We start from the raw sequence: 18850 nt of genomic DNA on the forward strand, positions 1-18850 counted from the left end.
AGAGTTTAATGTATCACTAGCCCTTTGTATTGAAACAAAGCGATATCAGCAAAGTTCTTATTCAGCAGAACAGTCAGTTCCCCTTAGAGTACAGTATCCTTGAGGTGCCTCCCACTGGATTCTCAGCCTTGTTGCTAATAGCTTCATACTGCCTGGATGGTTTGAATGAAGTCTGTAATCCTTTCCCTTTGTTACTTAGGTTGACGGATGTCTATTCATTTTTACATGGTCTATGATTCCTTTTTGAACATCTATTACTCCACATTATATGAACATACTAAAACCCATTTACCACTTCAGCCCATTTGTTTAATTGCTTGGATGTCTTAGTATCTCATCAATCTCCCTTACTCTATTCATTCATCCACATAATTTGTTATCACAGGCAGAATTCTTGATATTGCTAGGAGTGCCATGTGCCTAGAACTCATAATCATGCTGCTGTATTTGACTTTGCATTCTTTCTATCTATTTATTTCTGTTACGTTTAATCTTGCTTATAGAGTGCACTTCAGGTAAGGGTGACACTTTCCACTAGGCTGTGTGTCAAATTTGTCTGATATGTTCAATGTACCTGCTTATTTCTGATTCAGTTCTGTGCTATACCATGGACAAGGTAAATGCGACTCTTCCACCTTCTTGCTTGCGAAAATTTGCCTTTTGCCTTATTTGCTATTTCTCCTAGATCTTCTTTGGTTTACAATTCTTTCTGATATTCCCCACCCCTCTCCACCTTCTCGCCCTTCACTTCCTCTGTCACTTTTTCACTGCACCCTTGAAATTTCACACCTTTTCTCTTGCAATCAGCAAGAAAGGCTGTACTATTTAAATTCATCATCATGAGCGTAGGATCATACAAGCAGAAGCAAGATGCTAAGCTCTCAAGCCTATTCCGTCATTCACTCAGATCCCACGTTATTACTGATCTCCATTTTAGCACCTTTTAACTCTGCCCCCTCAAGACTGCCTATCACCTCCCTGCCTCCCTTCCCCCACCCCTTTATCTTTCCCCTTACTGGTTTTTCACCTGGAACCTACCAGCCTTCTCCTTCCCACCCTCCCCCCACCTTCTTTATAGGGCCTCTGCCCCTTCCCCCTACAGTCCTGACGAAGGGTTCCGGCCCGAAATGTCGACCGATCTTTTCCACTGATGCTGCCCGACCTGCTGAGTTCCTCCAGCGTGTTGTGAGTGTTGCTTTGACCCCAGCATCTGCAGATTATTTTGTGCTTATTTATGTGTGTTCATTGTTTTGCTACAAATAAAAGTATAAAAGAGATAGATTAAAATTAATGAAACATTTGAGAAAACTCTTCAAAAATTATTAATATTAATCTTTTAAAAAGACAATGAATAGCTAAATTATCTACAGTGTTTACTTTATCATCACTGAATATACAGTGTCGCTCACAAATGACCGAAGAAAACATACAAGCAGAGAGAAGCCAGTGCCAACTGGTTCACTGTGTACACCAGGTCTACAAGGATTTCAAAATGTATCATCCAGTGTCACATTTTCTGTGAAAATATCTCACTGCTCTTGGGTTGTAAAAATTATTTCCCGCTTCATTTGGCAGTAAAGATAACCATTATCTTTTTATGAAGGGTGGTGTTTAAAGAATCAAGGGGCGGCCCTGCATTGCTGTGTGCCGACAAATGTTATACATGCCATAGGTTCACCACCCCTGATTAAGTGCTTAAACTCTATATCATGGGGTTTCTATTGCTAAAGACAAGTTGCACATATAAAACACAGAACAGTACAGCACAGGAGCAAGCCCCTCAGCCAGCAATGTTTTACTGAATGGATTAAATGTGTAATTTAACATCTATCTAAACTAAGCCCTTCTACCTGTGCAGCGTCCAAATGTTTAAGATCTTCTTAAACATTTCAATTGTATTTGCCTCCATATAATAAAACACAGGTATCATTGTTATTCAGAATGCTGAGGATTTCATCATAGCCAGCCAAGTAACCACAATGATTTACTCTAGTGAACATAGGCCTTTCCAAAATTCTTTTGGTACAGAACGAGGCAGCTTGATCTAATTACTTAGGGAAACTTAGCACATATATGCTGTGATTGAAAAAAATGCAGTCAGCAATATTAATATAAGAGATTCAAATAATAACCTGTGTTGTTCAAGCTGAATACCAGGAAGCCTCAAGAGTCTGCTGTAGTAACATGAAGTACAGCACGTTTCCATATCATTGGACTCTTTTTTTGCAAATCATAAACAGACCAATATTAGACCCTTTAATTATAGATTGAAAGATCCTTGCCTGAAATGTTTGGAGTCCTGGAAATAGTTTCCACACAAAAGAGGTCCTTTATGCTGTTTTGATTACAGGGAACACCAAATCAGTATTCTTTGCTCACTGATGGGTTGTGTGAACGAGAAAATGGCATCCAAGGCAGTTCAAGTCTGGAGAACGTACTATGTGGGTTAAGAGGACCAGCAGTTGGAGATTGGATTGGGGCCTGATAGTTGGCTGGCCAGAAACCTGTAAAACATTGTAAGTGGTTTCACAGGGGCAAACGTAAAACAAAATCTGATATCAGGTTGCATTGGGAGATATTAAAACAGGTCCCTGAAGACTGGTTCAAAGTTGCGAGAGATTTAAGAAGAGAATCATAAAATAGGAGAGAGATAGAGGTTAACGCACGCAATATGCTAGAGGAACTCAGTAGGCCAGGCAGCATTTATGGAAAAGAGTAAGCAGTCAACATTTCAGGCTGAGACCCTTCATTTGAATCCTTCATTGTGACGGGTCTTGTCCTGAAACGTCAACTGTACTCTTTTCCACAAGTGCTGCCTGGCCAGCTGAGTTCCTCCAGCATTTTGTGTGTGTTGCTTGGATTTCCAGCATCTACAGATAGTTTGTGAGAGATGGAGACGCAGGGTAGATCAGAAGAACTTGAAGGTCTTGGCAGCTGAATGTGTGCCTTCAGTGGTCGCACAAAGAATATGAGGGGTGTGCAAAGTGCCAGAGTTGGAGAACTGCAGAGATGTCAGAATTGCCAGGCTGAAGGAGGTTATAGAAGCAGAACAAAGTGAGGCATGTGCCTCTAGAGGAAATTTAAAACAAGGGTGAGAATTTTAAAACTAAGCTGTCCCACAATTCAAACAGAATTTTTATTTACCCATTAGATTTTGTCTTTGGAAAGGATTAAAGCTCCATTTTATCCATTGAAAAACATATATGGTATAAAGCATTCATCTTTAGAATAGTGTATTTCCAACTTACAAAGAACCAAGAAAATCAAGTAACATATCATATAGAGTATCAGATAATTACTTAAAGATGTCAGTCCAACTTCAAGTGATCTGCTTCATAAACTGTTGCCACGAAACTTGCTGTAGGAAATGCTTGGTAACTGTGGGACACTTGTATTTCCAGTTATGAACGGCAAATGTAGGTGATGATCAGCATATCACACTGCTTTCTGGAATGATTTTAAACAGGCATTATTACAATGCTTGAAGAATCAAGAGAGCTTCCTACTGGGTGAGTGCGCACAAACATCCTTTTAGAATTGCCCTGAAGCTTTATAAAAAATCTGTCTTTGAAGCTGAAAGCAAAATGATAGAAATATTCAAAACTTATTATGTGAAACATGACAGAAACAGACTAGTGTGCAAATTGTGGGAGTCATGAATTAGCTGCCATTTAAGTGGGATGAACTGCACTTCGAAGACTATGAAAGGACAGTACCCACCTCATGCCAATACACCCTCTCCAAGTAACTGAGAATAACTTATTTTTAAAGTTTGGAACAAATAGATGTGACAAGTCATGTAATTGTCCTTTAGCGGTGGAAATCTGCTTTCTTTACCTCGTCTAGTGGTCATATTACAAAACACAGCAATGTGGGGGGTGGGGCTGCACTGAAGGGAGCAATGCACAGTGAGCGGGTGGTGCCACAGTGCAGAAGGGCAAAACTGAGGGAGGGGCAGTGCTAAAGTAAAATAAAATCACCTTTAGTTTGAAGGCAATCAGCTGCTCTTCTTTGCTATGCAAAAAATAAGAAAAATAAATTGCTTAAAACCCCTTACTTCACTAATACTAAATGCGAATGAATCGCTTGCTTTAAAATGTAATAACCGGTTTTGGGATTGAGGGGGTTAATCTGGCATTCATGTTTTCATACATATGTAATACTTGTTCTTTACAACTATTATAAAATATTACGAGTGGATGATAACAGTATCAGGATTGTACTGCTCAGCAGTCTGATTTAAATTGGGTAAAGCAAGCAACTTTAACAGTTTTATTATGTTGTCAGTTGTGACTGCTTGCTGAGCAAGTTGGAAAGCAAACACAGTTCTTGTGGAAAATAGATGTAAAAGGGCTTGCTCAGTCAAGCTCCTGGTAATTATTTTCAGAATCCGTGGAGTGTATTTTGATGTAGCACTGGGGCACAATCCCACATATGAACTCGGATGGGCTGCAGTTTCCTGTCAGAATGATGTTTAGCCAGGTGTTAATCCGTGTCTGGAGGGGAAGCATTGGATTTCATTATCCATTCTGCGGAGGGATTGGCCTCTTGGGACCAGGCCAGGTCTGAAGCCTCTTGGCTTACTGACATGTGCCATTTGTGATGAATGCAGCTGAAGTCCATTTGAGAAATTCTCTTGTCATGCAGCCAATCTGTCAGAGCCACGCAGAGCGAGGCTTTGAGGAAGCAGGGCTCGGTAGCAGGCTCTGAGTGCTTTCAGGGCAGAATAAAATAGGAAAAAAGAAAACCTTCATTGCATGCCCTTTGGAAAACATCTACCAAACAGGAATCCTGCTGACAGTCAAAGCTTTTTATAAGTGAACACAGTTTCTTCTTTGTAAAAAAAAAAATCCTTTTTGCCTGTGAGGATCAGGAGTTGATACAATGATTAAATCGAGCTGGTTCTATGTCAAGTTCAAGTACGCAGAGAAGGTAAGTCAATATGTTTTGCTGTTCACTACATCCCCAAGGTTCTTCCCTGCAGACCAGCCCTTAACCGTCCCTGCATGTCCGCAGAGAGAAGGAAAAAGCCATTGACTGAGCAGCATCATGGCTTTCTCTTCTTGATTCTTTGAATAAAATGGTTGCTGTGTCATTGATAACTTGTGCTGACAGACACCTGCCTGGTATTAACTGGAAATAAAAAAAGCTGGTTATTTTGTTCTAAGCCGCAAACTGTCATTGCTTTAATTTTGAAATGTTTCCCTGACTCTGGTGCTTCTTGTGGGAGAGAGTTAGCTGTGGAGTTGTTCAAACGAGCTCTCGGCACACAATACAGTCGGTGTTTTGCACAAAAAATACGACATGGTACACTCAGCAGGAACAAAAAGTGGACCAATCATTGCAGAATTTTTGAGAAATCTTAAGTTACATAAAATAATGAGTATCAGTGCTGACCCTTAGACTAAAAAGTTAATTTAATTTTTTTTATTTGCTTCACTTGGGTGTAGTCAAGAAATAGGCAAGTAAGAAATAAGATTACAGATAATTCAATTCCTATTACTTCAACTGGAGGGACAATCTTACTAATGCGTAATTTAAAAAAATATATATTTTTATGCAATTCCCACAAATTTAATTAAATTATGATAATTAATAGTGTAAATATTTATAAATAAATAACAACCATTTTGTTGTCCTTTTAAATGTGCCTTTGTTTTCTAATCTGACCACTCATCCCCCATAAGCAGGAATTTTCTAGACCTGTGCTAATGGGTTTTGTTCTGATGTAACTCGCTGTAATGTCCTTAAGTTGTAATGAAAGGTGATGGGAAGCTTAAAAATATTGGTGAGATTATCTGTTCCTGCCAGCACTATATCTCCTCCTCAACCGTTTATCTTGCTGTTTTATTTCTTTTCTGAAATGCAAATAATTCCCTGCATGAGTAAATTGGGACTAACTTATAAAGTATTTAAAATAATTTGCCCCGTACCTTAAGATGCATTTCATGTTAATGTTGACTGGTGGTTTTCAGGTATTTTGAAAATTATCTTACGATAAACATTTTCTTGAAACTTGGTACATGATGAATTACCCTATCTATCTATCTCCCTCCCTCTCCCTCATGCATGCAGTCCATTAAGAACATAGTTTACAGACACATTATTTCATGGGTTAATAGGAACAGAGATGAGAATAGTTCTGCCTTACTGGCAAAAAAATCTGACTCTAAAGCTAAGTGTTGAATTTAGTTGTTGCAATATCCAACTACCATTTCTGACTGTATTTCAAGGCTTTGTCTTTCTCTGTCTCTTGCAATGTTGCAATTTCATGAAGTCTTAATTCCTCTGAGCCACTTGCCCACCTAGTATCCTGCCCTCCTTTCAGTCCTATCTCTGGTGGTCTTATTTTCATAGCCCAGACCCCAAATTCCAAAATCACTCTCCTTTTTCCACTTGAGATCTTCTTTCAAAACCTTTGGTTAACCATGAAGATTTTAGTCCTCCTGCTATTTGCAAGACTCTATTTTTCATTTCTGCTCAGTGATGTGCCTTTCAAAACTTTTAGTATCACACTAAAACATGACGTAATGGCAGGTAGTAAAAACGGCTGTGGGAGTGAAGCAAATTCCTATTGTTAATACCAATTTATATTAATCCCAGTTAACACAAGGCCAAAACAAAAATATAATCTCCAAAACAATATGTACCTTAGAAACTGAAGTACCTCAGAAGAGATATCAGTTTCAAAGGAAATACAGATTGATGCCTTCACTAAAGTGTTTGGGGGACATTGCTCAGCCTTCAGCTCCCTCGAAGGCAGTTTGCCTGCTCCAATCAGCTGGAAAAGATTTCATAAATATATTTGTTACCAAAGTGATAAATTTTAGTTTTGTGGTGATTTTCTATGCCTGCTTTTTTTTTAACAGTAGAACTGTGATTCAATAGTGGGGAGCTCTCTGTAAAGAGATGTAATACAATTGTGTTAATGAACAGTATGAACAAAATCTAACAAAGAATCTCTAGCACCATTATTTTAAGTTGTTTATCCAGTACCATCTGATAAATGTTTGATAAAATAGATGTTTTATGGATCAGAGATAAATTCTTCACTGCCTCAGTCCCTGAATAAAAATTGTCCACTGAATGTTGCAAACCATGCTCCCCTCCCTTGCCCTTGGGGATCATTGCTGTCTTTTCAGTCAATTTCCTTACTTTGCTTTTGCTGAATTAAAAATCATTAGGTCTGAAGACCTACCTTAGGTGGCATCATGGCTTTGCTGTTAGGTTTGAGAAATAAACTTCAGTATACAGATAGACAGGGCATCTTCATTCATGCCTATTACTTTACATAGAGGCTTTTAAGAGAGGTTTAGATAGGCACATGAATATGAGAAAGATGGAGGGATATGGACATTGTGTAGGTAGGAGAGATTAGTTTTTGAGGTTCTTTTAAATTTACTGTTTTGCTGTTTCAGCACAACATTGTGGGACGAAGGGTCTGTTCCTGTGCTGTACTGTTCTGTGTTCTCACAGGTTCTTCAATTATTCTTTCTAGGAATGCATTTTAGACTGATTAGTGCAAAGGATTTAACACACTTGATTAAAAAAGCCAGAGTATCAAAATTTGTGATGCTAACTTACAAACAGTAATCTTCCACGTCTCATCCCGGCTGTCAAACTGGGATGTGTCTGTTACTTACATAACTTGTACTTGGTACCTTGAGTATCATCTTCCTGGGGCAAAGAAAATGGGACACTCTGTCCTTCATTGCTAACTGAGTAGCTTAACCAGCAACTGGACTCAACACCTGGAAATGGTGACGTTGATATAGTTATCTAGAGGTTTGATTTCCATATTCTATGGGAGAATTCATAAGAAGTGTTATCTTAAAACCTCCCTGTAAACTTCAGGTGATTTGTTACTCCAGGAGCACCTGACCAGCTACAAAGGGGATTTGTGGCCAAAGGCAGCATTAATTGCTCATTCCCCATTATTCTCAAACTGAGTATTTTGTTAAGGTGTTTTGTTAGGCAGTGTGAAATGAACCATATTGCCGAGAGACTGGAGTCACATATGAGACAGAGCAGCAAGTATGACAGATAAGTCAACCAGACGTGCTTTTTATGACAATATAATAGCTTTGTAGTCACATTTACTTGATTTTTAATTTTAAAATATTTCATTAACTAAACTTAAATGTTCTGACTGTGTTCAAACCCTTATTTCTGCCTAAATAGGCCATGGATTACCAAGCCAGCAATCTTACCACCGTAACCTGCACCCACTGAAATCACTATTGATTCAAATGATTGCACAATTGCCTCTTCCAGAGAAGTACAGTAATAGAAACATAAAAAAATAGAAAACCTACAGCACAATACAGGCCCTTTGGCCCACTAAGCTGTGCCAAACATGTCCTTACCTTAGAACCACCTCGGCTTACCCATGGCCCTCTATTTTTCTAAGCTCCATGTATCCATCCAGGAGTCTCTTAAAAGACCCTATCGTTTCCGCCTCCACCACCGTCGCCGGCAGCCCATTCCACGCACTCACCACTCTCTGCATAAAAAAACTTACCCCTGAAACCTCCTCTGTACTAGTTCCAAGCACCCTTAAACTATGCCCTCTCGTGCTAGCCATTTCAGCCCTGGGGAAAAGCCTCTGACTATCCACACTATTTCCCTACTATTCCTGGCTTCAGTGAGTGTGACTGAGTAGTTAGTACACCTGGAGACTGCATGACTGTGCAAATAGGATTAATTTTAACAACCTAAATATACTATATTACTGACCTCCACTAACTACATTTTAGTGGCTCAATTGTCATACATTACCTTCCGCTATTGTAGTTCTGATCATAAGTTCTGTTTGCTCTGCCTCGTAGAAATAGTTTTCAAATATACTTTGAAGACTTTTCTTGATTGAGCAAAGTGCAGTCTGTAAATATACTTGGCTTGCAGTGAAATAGACCAGTTGTTATATGTGCTGTTGCAGCTTCCATCTACTTCCAATGCATTGGCTGAAAAAGGTATTAATAGATACTCTAGATAAACTAAGATGACAGTTATGAAGTTACAAGTTGAAGCTGAAATGTTTTTTGGTAAATACTGATAGAAAATATGACCATATTGGATATTGGAACCAGAGAAAGACTTGCAGTATTTTTTACAACATGCTAATAGGAATGTAATTTCCCACAGCCTGATTACGTTCCAGCAGTCCATAACAACCATAGAGAGTATATAGATATGGCTGTCGGTGAGAACAACATGAAGCTTGTATATGTGGTTTCTAAGAGTCAAGTAGCTGGCAGATTCACATATTCAGTGCGTGATAGGGATTGGAAGAGACATTCTAAAGTCCATAGGTACCATAGGAGAAGAGTTTTGACATGAGAAATGTTCTCAGCTCAGAAAATAGCATATAATTATGACATGGAAAATGGAACAGAAAAGTAAATAGACATAACTTTATAAATATTTCAGGCCACGGACATTAAATGAAATATCTGAAATTTAATCTTCAGGGTCATTGATCTAGGAAAATCTTATCAAATTACAGATGCATTACAAGAATCTTACTAGTCTTCTGAGATGGTGTTCTGGAATTCCAGAATTGCAAAGTATGCCCTGACTTGCTTTTGGACAGCATCGTGGGGTTATCTTCACTTCACATCTCAATAACTTATCAGCATGACTAAAGATAATGAACTAACATTCAACTATGGAAATCTTCGCAAATGAGACTATTTTTGCTCCTTCTCCACCATCTCAGGTGAAGGAACAAGGTAAATGAAATGTGGCAATTCATATTTCTTCTGTCCAAGGCTTTGAAGTGTTTTTCCAATGGCGATGGCTACAGTATTTGCTTGCTCCTGAAGCTGCCCATGCTCTAACATCTGATGATGGTGGTATCTATGCCAAGGAAGAGAATCATCATTGAGCAAATATTATAGAGTGAAACGTACTCATGATTAAATCAGAAAATGCAGCAGAAATAGCAAAGTATAATTCTTGAGGCTCTGTGCTCACTGAGGAGGATATTATGCAGCACAAAGAGAACAGGCATCCAAGAACCTTCCTCTCAGAATTGAAAATGTTGGAATGTAAGAATTTGTACAGTTGCTTTCAGAATGTCAGGAAGTTTGAAAGAGTTGTAAAGCAAGTGAAGCTGTTTGGATATGTTGTCACTGCTGTAACACAGGGAAACAGTTATTATTGGGGGGATTCCACAGAGAAGCATGAGTTATCAAGTTGAAATGGTTGGAATCCTAATCCTGATAGGGACAAACTAATTCAACATGGCCATTGTACTTTGTAGAAGTTAGGACAAGGTTGTCCCGGAACAAATATTGCAGAAAAGTGTTTATAGCATTCATATCTGAGAAAATCAGTCAGATGTTATGTCATATTTATCATGTTAATTCAAGTGAGACAGAGTCGTCAGAGAAGAACTGATGGCTTCCATTATTTAACTTCAACTTTTTGCTAGGTTACTTTCAGTAAATAGCTCCATTTAATATCAGAGAATGAACGGGGGAGTCTAGGACAAGAGGGCACAGCCTCAGGATAGAGGGGCATCCATTTAAAACAGAGATGCAGACAAATTTCTTCAGCAAGAGGGTGGTGAATTTGTGGAATTTGTTACCACAGGCAGCTGTGTAGGGCCAGGTCAATGGGTCTATTTCAGGCAGAGATTAATAGGTTCTTGATTGGACACAGCATCAAGGTTACAGAGAAAAGGCTGGGGAATGGGGTTGAGGAGCAGAACAAAGGATCAGCCATGATTGAATGGCGGAGCAGACTTGATGGGCTAAATGGCCGAATTCTATTCTTATTTCCAATGATCTTATGTATACAACATTTAACCTGAAATTCTTGCTCCTCACAGACATCCACAAAAACAGAAGAGTACCCCAGAGAATAACTAACAGTAAAAACTTTAGAACCCCAAAGCCACTTCTCCCCCTCCCACACACCAGCAGCAACAAAGCATCAACCCTCTTCCCCACTTCTCTTATTTCAGCAAAAAGCATCAGCACCCACTACCCATCGAGCAAGACATAGCAAAGCCCCCACGAGAGACCATGATCTGCAGTATAACTAAACCTAATTGGGCACCAGACAATTCAACATGCCACAGGTGCGCTCGCTCTCCCTCTCCCCCCCTCTCCCCCCCCTCTCCCCCCCCTCTCCCCCCCCTCTCCCCCCCCTCTCCCCCCCCTCTCCCCCCCCTCTCCCCCCCCTCCCTCTCTCCTCCCCCAATAAAGGGGCAGAGGTGTAACTCAGCGAGAGGGGAAACAAAAGCAAAACAGCTCGCTGATTATGACCACCTACGCTCTGTCCGCCAGAGAAAGCAAGATCTCCCAGTGGCCACACATTTTAATTCCACGTCCCATTCCCATTCTGATAATGTCTATTTATGGCCTCCTCTACTGTCAAGATGAAGCCACACTCAGGTTGGAAGAACAACACCTCATATTCCGTCTGGGTAGCCTCCAACCTGATGGCATGAATATTGACTTCTCTAACTTCCGTTAATGCCCCTCCTCCCCTTCACACCCCATCCCTTATTTATTTATTTTATATATATTTTTCCCCCTTTTTTTCCTCTCTCCTTTTTCTCCCTCTGTCCCTCTCACTATAACTCCTTGCCTGCTCTCCACCCTCCGGGCTCCCCCCCCCCTTCTCTCTCTCCCCAGGCTTCCTGTCCCATGATCCTCTCCCTCCTCCAGCCTGGTTTCCCTTTTGCCAATCAACTTCCCAGCTCTTAGCTCCATCCCTTCCCCTCCTGTCTTCTGTCATTTCGGATCTACCCCTCCCCCTCCCACTTTCAAATCTCTGACTATCTCTTCTTTCAGTTAGTCCTGACGAAGGGTCCCGGCCCGAAACGTCGACTGTACCTCTCCCTATAGATGCTGTCTGGCCTGCTGCATTCCACCAGCATTTTGTGTGTGTTGCTTGAATTTCCAGCATCTGCAGATTTCTTCGTGTCCTCGCTGATTATGATGTTAAGGTCTGCTTTGTTGCTTTTTTCAAGTTCTCCGACTCAAGAATCAGCAGCAAACTCACCCGCACCAATGAGAGAAAGAGAGGAAATCATTCACAAGTACAGAGACCTCTGACAGCCGATCTGCTGTTCCCTATATTCTGTTTTTTCCCACAATGTTTCAGTCAGCCGCGTTGGCATAGAATCAGCTCGTCCATAGGGCTGCACGGCCTTGGAACACTGAAGGCATACCTGTCTTCTAGGTCACGCTTTTGGGACTTTGAAAATCAGCTGGTCAGTGAGCCCCAGAAGCAGGTTGCATAGTCATAAAGAACCGTAGTTTCAGTGCAGCTGCAGATCAAGGTCATTGACAGAACTCCATCCACCGTGAAAAGGCAAAAAAGGAACATTAAAGGTAGAAATTAAGTGGTTTCTGCAGATAAGCTCAAAGAAGCTGCTCTGCAGTGCCACTGTAGCTCCGTGATAATTTCTAAAGGCAAGCGAGGGCCCAGTGAGCATATTGTCGATAACCATCAGTAGGTGGAAGACACAGGTTTGTGTTGAATCTATTAATGCAAAGATTTTGCATGTGCAATTGCAGGATCTGCACTTCAATTGGACAAGTGCATTCTTTGGTGTTAGCACTGGTGAAACCAGTTGGCTAAAGTTTCCTGGAAAGGACTGGGTGCTTTCAGTACCATGTCTCCAAACATTACTAGCATGCTGAGCTTTTCATCTTGGTAAAGGTACAAGAGACTGGAATCAATAGCAACACACAAGATGCTGGAGGCACCATCAAAGGAAGGAAATGGACAGTTGACGTTTCAGGTTGAGAACCTTGAAGTAGAATTAAGGTGGAGCCAGAATTAGTGGGTGATAAGTGGTTTTGGGTGAGGTGGGGTGATAGGCAAATAGGGGTGAGTGGGAATAGTGCTAGAAGCTGGAAGGTGTTGTGAAAATGGCTGAAGATGATGGAATCTGATAGGAGAGAATGGTGGAGCATGAATACAATGAGGTGAGGAAGGCAGGTGGGAGTAGTGGGGAGGGGCACGAGTGAGAAGAGTGTGTGGGTAGACAGAGAAGGTAGAGGAAGGAAAAAGATAGGACGATGGGGCCAGGGTAGATGAAGAGTGCAGCGAGAAGGAATAGAGGGTGAGCATTTCAACTTATGGTTCAATTCCAAAGACAGTCCAATGAAATATTGACTACTGAATAAGATAAACGATTGGAAAACATTCTCCATTGGTTTAATTTTGGGTCAGATTCTTTAATAACTGCTTTTGCTTAAAATTGATTACTGGGATCTTCACACTTAGGTGCCAGGATGTCTCTTCATAGTGCCTATGTCTGTGTGCCTTTTGGCTGTGCGACTTCTGTCTGTGCAAGCCAATAAAAGAGAAATCACAATTATGTGGAAAAGGGCTACTTGACTATTTGGAAACAGTAAAATTATTGCTACAGTTAGAACATGTATATTTGCTGAAATACATAGGCATTGCATATTTAAGAGTGCTGAAACACAGATTCCTTGCATTTTGGGGAATAAAAATGTGTTCAAAATTCTTCAGGTTTCTTATACAGTATATTGACATCTCTAATATAATCAATCCATTATGGTTATTAACTTAAATGCTCACATACAGCATAAATGAAATGATACCAACGTTTTTTTAAAAGGAAGGGGAAGTGCAGAAAGTGCCCTTTGTGCTGTACAGTGGTGAGTTAGAAAGAAACATGATCCCTCAGTGAATTAGGCATGTGTGTTTTTGTGAGCAGTTCTTGTCTCCCTGTTTCCCTCAGGCCAACTCCCCTTTTTATATTTAAAATAGAAACATATTGCACACCCTTTCTTTCCATTAAGAACAGCATTATATCTCAATAAAGGAAATGATCATGGATTAAACAGATAGCTCCATTTGTGTGGTACAATCTTGCATCCTTGCATGGTCAGCTGTGGGGTTTTATCAAAACAGCCGGAGAAGTGTTTCCACTGAAGGGTAGATGGAAAATTAAAGGACAATCAATTGGAATAACTTGAAGCAGGAAAATGCTCTTCAGGCTTGGCAGATACTGAAGACCAGATCTCCAGCCTTGTCATTAAATCTCAGTTCGCTATCTGGCAACCAGGTATCTTCAAATAAGAGAATAGAAATTGAGGATAGTGCACAAAATCAAGGTTTTGTAATTGGAATGAGTGTAATCTTATCTCAGTTTGGTTTGGTTTCTGAGACATGAGGCATGTGAGGCGGGACATTCAGTTCATAATGGACCACAAGTCCACCCTGTCCATCAACGACAGTGAAGCTTTTCTTCCTGATGGGCTGAATGTACTTTACTCTATGTTTTCTGGATGGAACGCTGTGCAGTCGAGGAAGGCCCCCTCCCGCTGAGGAGCAGACATTCTGTCTGTCCGCAGCTGACGCGAGGAAGTCCCTAGCCAGGGTTAATCTGCGTAGAGCTGTGACGCCTGTTAACATGGCTAGTTGGGTGCTGAGGGACTGCGCAGCCCAGTTAACTAATGTTCTAACAGACATCTTCAATATCTCTCTGGAGCAGTCCTCTGCCCTCTCAGGCTTCAAGGAGGCCACTATCATCCTGGTGCTCAAGAGAGCGACCTGCCTTAATGACTACTGTCCAGTGGCACTGATCTCAACAATATTGAAGTGCTTTGAGCAACTTCATTATTGTTGAGGTCAGTGCCACTAGATAGTAGTCAACAGTCGGTTTGTGGATCACATTAAATCCCATCTTCCTGTTACATTGGACCTTTCCAGTTCACTTATCACTCAAATCAGTCCACTGATGGTACCATATCCTCTGCACTCCACTCCGTCCTGTCCCACCTGGAAAATGGTGCCTCGTATGCCAGGATGCAGTTTATTGACTTTAACTCAGCGTTTCATACAATTATCCCTCAGAAGCTGGTGGGTAAACTGTCCTCGCTGGGTCTGAGCACCTCTCACTGTAACTGGATCCTGGACTTCTTGACAAAAAAGGCCTCAGCCCGCTGCTGATGCATGTCTGCACTGCCCGATCCAGTTCAAATCGAATCATCAAGTTCACTGATGACACGACAGTGTTCACCCTCATCAACAATGACCAGACAACATACAGAAAGGAAGTAGAGCGGCTGGGCTTGCGGAATGGTGCGAGCACAGCAAATTGATTCTCAATGTGGACAAGACCAAAGAGATGATCGTGGATTTTGGGCAGGTGCCGGCTCCCACTCTTCACTGCGAGTAATTGACTCCTCCGTGGAAGAGCTGGCAGCACCAAGTTTCTGGGAATGCACGTAATGGATGATCTTACCTGGTGGCTCAATGCCACCTCTATTGTCAGGGAAGCACTGGAGCATCTCCACTTCCTGAGGTGATGAGGCAAGTGAGCCCCCAACCCCACAATTTTAACTCATTTTTAAAGGAACACTGTAGAGAGTATCCTGACCAGCTGCATCACCATCTGGTACGGGAATTGCAAGGCATCTGACCGCATGTCCCTGCAAAGGATTGCGAGGACTGCTGAGTGGATCATGTGTTATGTGTGTGAGTTATTATCTACAAGGAGTGATTGATAAGTTTGTGGCCTAAGGTAGACGGCGTCAATTTTAGAAAACCTAGTAATTTTATTTTTCCTACATTTACACACTTAGTCCAGCAGTCATGGAGCATACGGATCCCTTCTTTGTAGAAGTCGGCATCTTGGACCTCCAGGAGTGGTCCACAGCAGGAGTGATTGATAAGTTTGTGGCCTAAGGTAGAAGGAGATGAGTTATACTGCTCTCGTTACATGCACGTGCAGTTCAACTCTTTGAGTGATTATGCAGAAAGTTTGAAGTTAATAACTCATCTATGTATAACTATATATATATAGTTAGGGCACCTAAATCTTTTGCACACTACTGTAGTAATTTTATTTATTGCACTCTTCTGCTGCAAAAAAACAAATTTCATGACGCATGTGAGTGATGTTAAACCTGATTCCGATATTTGTCTCTACTGTGGACCGAGAGGAGGCAGGGACAGGGGAATCATGGTTGGGAAAAGAGGAAAGGAGAGGGGAGGGAGTGGGAAGCACCAGAGAGACATTATGCAGTGATCAATAAACCAATTGTTTGGAATCAAATGATCGTGCCTGGTATCTCAGGGCTGGATGTCTCTGCACCCATGTCACTCCCCACCCCGATCACTCCTTCTCTTCCACTTGATCCACACTCCTGTTTTGGTTTCCCAACATCTTTTGCTCCCACCAGATGTACAAACTGGCTTTCTGCTCCACATCAACAAATACAGTACTGTGCAAAAGGCTTGGGCACTCTAGTTATATATATGTGCCTCAGTACTGTACTTCCATTTTGGCTGGAACTGTGGAAAGACAAGTGGAAGCAGATAAACTGGCTGTTGCTTTTCTCTTGGAGTGTTTTTCAAGAAACACTGTTCTTGGAACAACCTACATTGAAAATCTGCCATGCTAGTCACTAGAGACCAGTTTATCCTGCAGCAGATTTGGTCATTTGACCTTTCGCAATCTGTTTCCGTACATGCTGATCAAGGCCTGTGCTGCGGAATAGAACACTTTCCCACTTTGTACACTGGAGTTCATTTACTAAATCTCATAGGCGTGATACAGCATGAATGACATGGCTCCTCCAACCCTTTCCACCACAGCAGGCCATTAATGTACCTTCAATCTGTGGCAACCACCTCATGTAAGGGTTTCTGATCCCACTCAGCTATTCTTAATGAGATTGCCAGTTGACAATTTAATGACATTTTAAATAGTGAACTTGTTTTCATTTGTGGAAAAAGAGAGAAGCAAACAGTCATTTGAAAGAAATCCCTCTATCAATTGGGGATATGCATGTTGTGGGTAGAAAGACTAAAACGGAACGATCTTGACCATGCAGCTTGATGGTAGAAAAGACTTTAAGTTTGAGTGGAGCATTCATGACTCCAACGTTTGGAGTCAAACATTGTGAGGGATGTATTCTCGGTAGATTTTTAACATTTAGGAAAGTCCAGAAAATACAGAATGATACCATGGAGACATGATTGCCTCAAACAGTGCATGTGTTTTATTCTCAGGTTCTTCACAGACTAGCTTTGGAACTTTCTACCCTTTTTGCAGCCCTGAAAGTCAATTAGTTATTTGACACAATTCTTAAAAGATGGCCAGTCTTAAGCCCCCAATTATTTCAGAAACTGCAAAAGGTGATTTTCAAACACAGGACCCTTTCAACATGCCCATATTATTTCCTGTGAAGTCCTTTCTACAATATATGGAAAATGCCTAATGACAGCTAGCTGTATTTCATAAGGAGCTTGAGGAGATTTGGTATGTCAGCCAAAACACTCGCAAATTTCTACAGATGTACAGTGGAGAGCATTCTAACAGTCAGGTATGGGGTGGGGGGGGGGGCGGGTTGCTACTCCACAGGATCGAATAAGCTGTAGAGAGTTGTAAACTTAATCAGCTCTATCACTGGCACTACCCTCCATAGTATCCAAGACATCTCCAAGGAGTGATGTTTCAAACAGGCAGCATCCATCATTAAGGATCCCCATTACCCAGGACATGCCCTCTTCTCATTGTTACCATCAGGGAGGAGATACAGGAGCCTGAAGGCACACATTCAATGATTCAGGAAGCTTCTTTCCCTCTGCCATCCGATTTCTGAATAGACATTGAAACCTTGAACACTACCTCACTACTTTTTTATTTCTACTTTTGCACCTTCTTTAAGTTAGCTGTCCAATATACTTTATGGATACTTACTATATTTTACAGTTTTTCCTATTATTATGTATTGCATTGTACTGCTATCGCAAAGGTAACAAATTTCACATTTGCCAGTGATACTAAACCAGTAAGGATGGAGCAGCACAGGAGGGGTGTAGGACAGGTGGTTGCCAGGTCATTTGATTCCAAACTATTAGTTTATTGATCATTGCAGAATGTCGCTCTGATGCTTTCCACTGCCTCCCCTCTTCCTTCCCCCTTTTCCAGCCATGATTCTCGTGTCCCTGCCCCCTTCCAACTCTCAGTCCGCAATAGAGACTCATATCAGAGTCAAGTTTATCATCAGTCACATTAGTTTTTTTTGTTGTGGCAGCAGTAAAGTGCAATACATAAAATTACTGCAGTACTGTGCAAAAGTGTAAGGCAGCCTTTGCGCAGCACTGTATATGTATATTTACAAGTTTTAGAGCCAATTGCAGTTTGCTTGGGCTGAGGATATTTCATTGAGATTGAGGAGCTAGATGTGGATGACCATGTGTCAAATACAGAATGGCTGCTGCTTGTGGGCACAACTGTGCAGTGCCTGCGGCACTACGAGAAATCTGGCCCTATCATATTGAATCTGCTCATGAATGATGAAGTGCCTTTATTGGGACTTGTCAGTGGCTCTTGTTATGAAACATGATTTTCTTAAGTTCTGCATTTTGCCTCGGGATATAAGAAACCAAGCTGTATATTTTCACGCTTGCAATTTCCCGTGTCCCTTGTCTTCTCCAGGAGCATGACAAAGCAAGAACTTGGTTTCCATGAAGTAATTTTTTCAGCATAAGTTTTATGTGGATTCCAGAACTGAAAATATACAGGAGAAGAACAGTAAGTGAATAGGATATATCCTCTCGGGATATAGATGAGGTGTGTGCAAAGCCTTAAATTCTTTCTGGTCTATTCAGAAATACCATGCCTCCTCTGAAAGTTCTACATTTTCTAATTTTAGTGGCTGGACTTCATAAGAGAATATTTCACTCCTCAGATAAAAAAGGAGGACGAGGATGGTGTCAGCAAACAGCGTGACCAAAGCTGGCATCCTTCAGATGGTTCGCAAAAATGCTACTTTCACTTTTTTTAAGTCATCTTTTTCTTTCAAAGATGGTTCTGCTACTGTTGGAACCTGAGATCTACATT

At 41.2% G+C, this 18850-nt stretch overlaps 1 protein-coding gene across 10 annotated transcripts in view; it reads left to right on the forward strand.

The window, feature by feature from the left end:
• The window catches only part of auts2a (activator of transcription and developmental regulator AUTS2 a), a 1190979-nt gene that overhangs the window by 416792 nt on the left and 755337 nt on the right, over positions 1–18850 (forward strand). Inside the window, exon 1 of one of the 10 annotated variants that reach the window (XM_072242938.1) lies at positions 4857–4932. The exons of the other annotated variants lie outside the window; for them this stretch is intronic. Coding sequence (XP_072099039.1) covers positions 4885–4932 — 48 coding nt within the window. The 5' untranslated portion in view covers positions 4857–4884. Of the gene's footprint in view, positions 1–4856; positions 4933–18850 lie in introns of those variants that run through there. 10 annotated transcript variants of the gene reach the window in all.

This window comes from Mobula birostris, chromosome 25, assembly GCF_030028105.1.
Source record: "Mobula birostris isolate sMobBir1 chromosome 25, sMobBir1.hap1, whole genome shotgun sequence".
Taxonomy (NCBI): Eukaryota; Metazoa; Chordata; class Chondrichthyes; order Myliobatiformes; family Myliobatidae; genus Mobula; species Mobula birostris.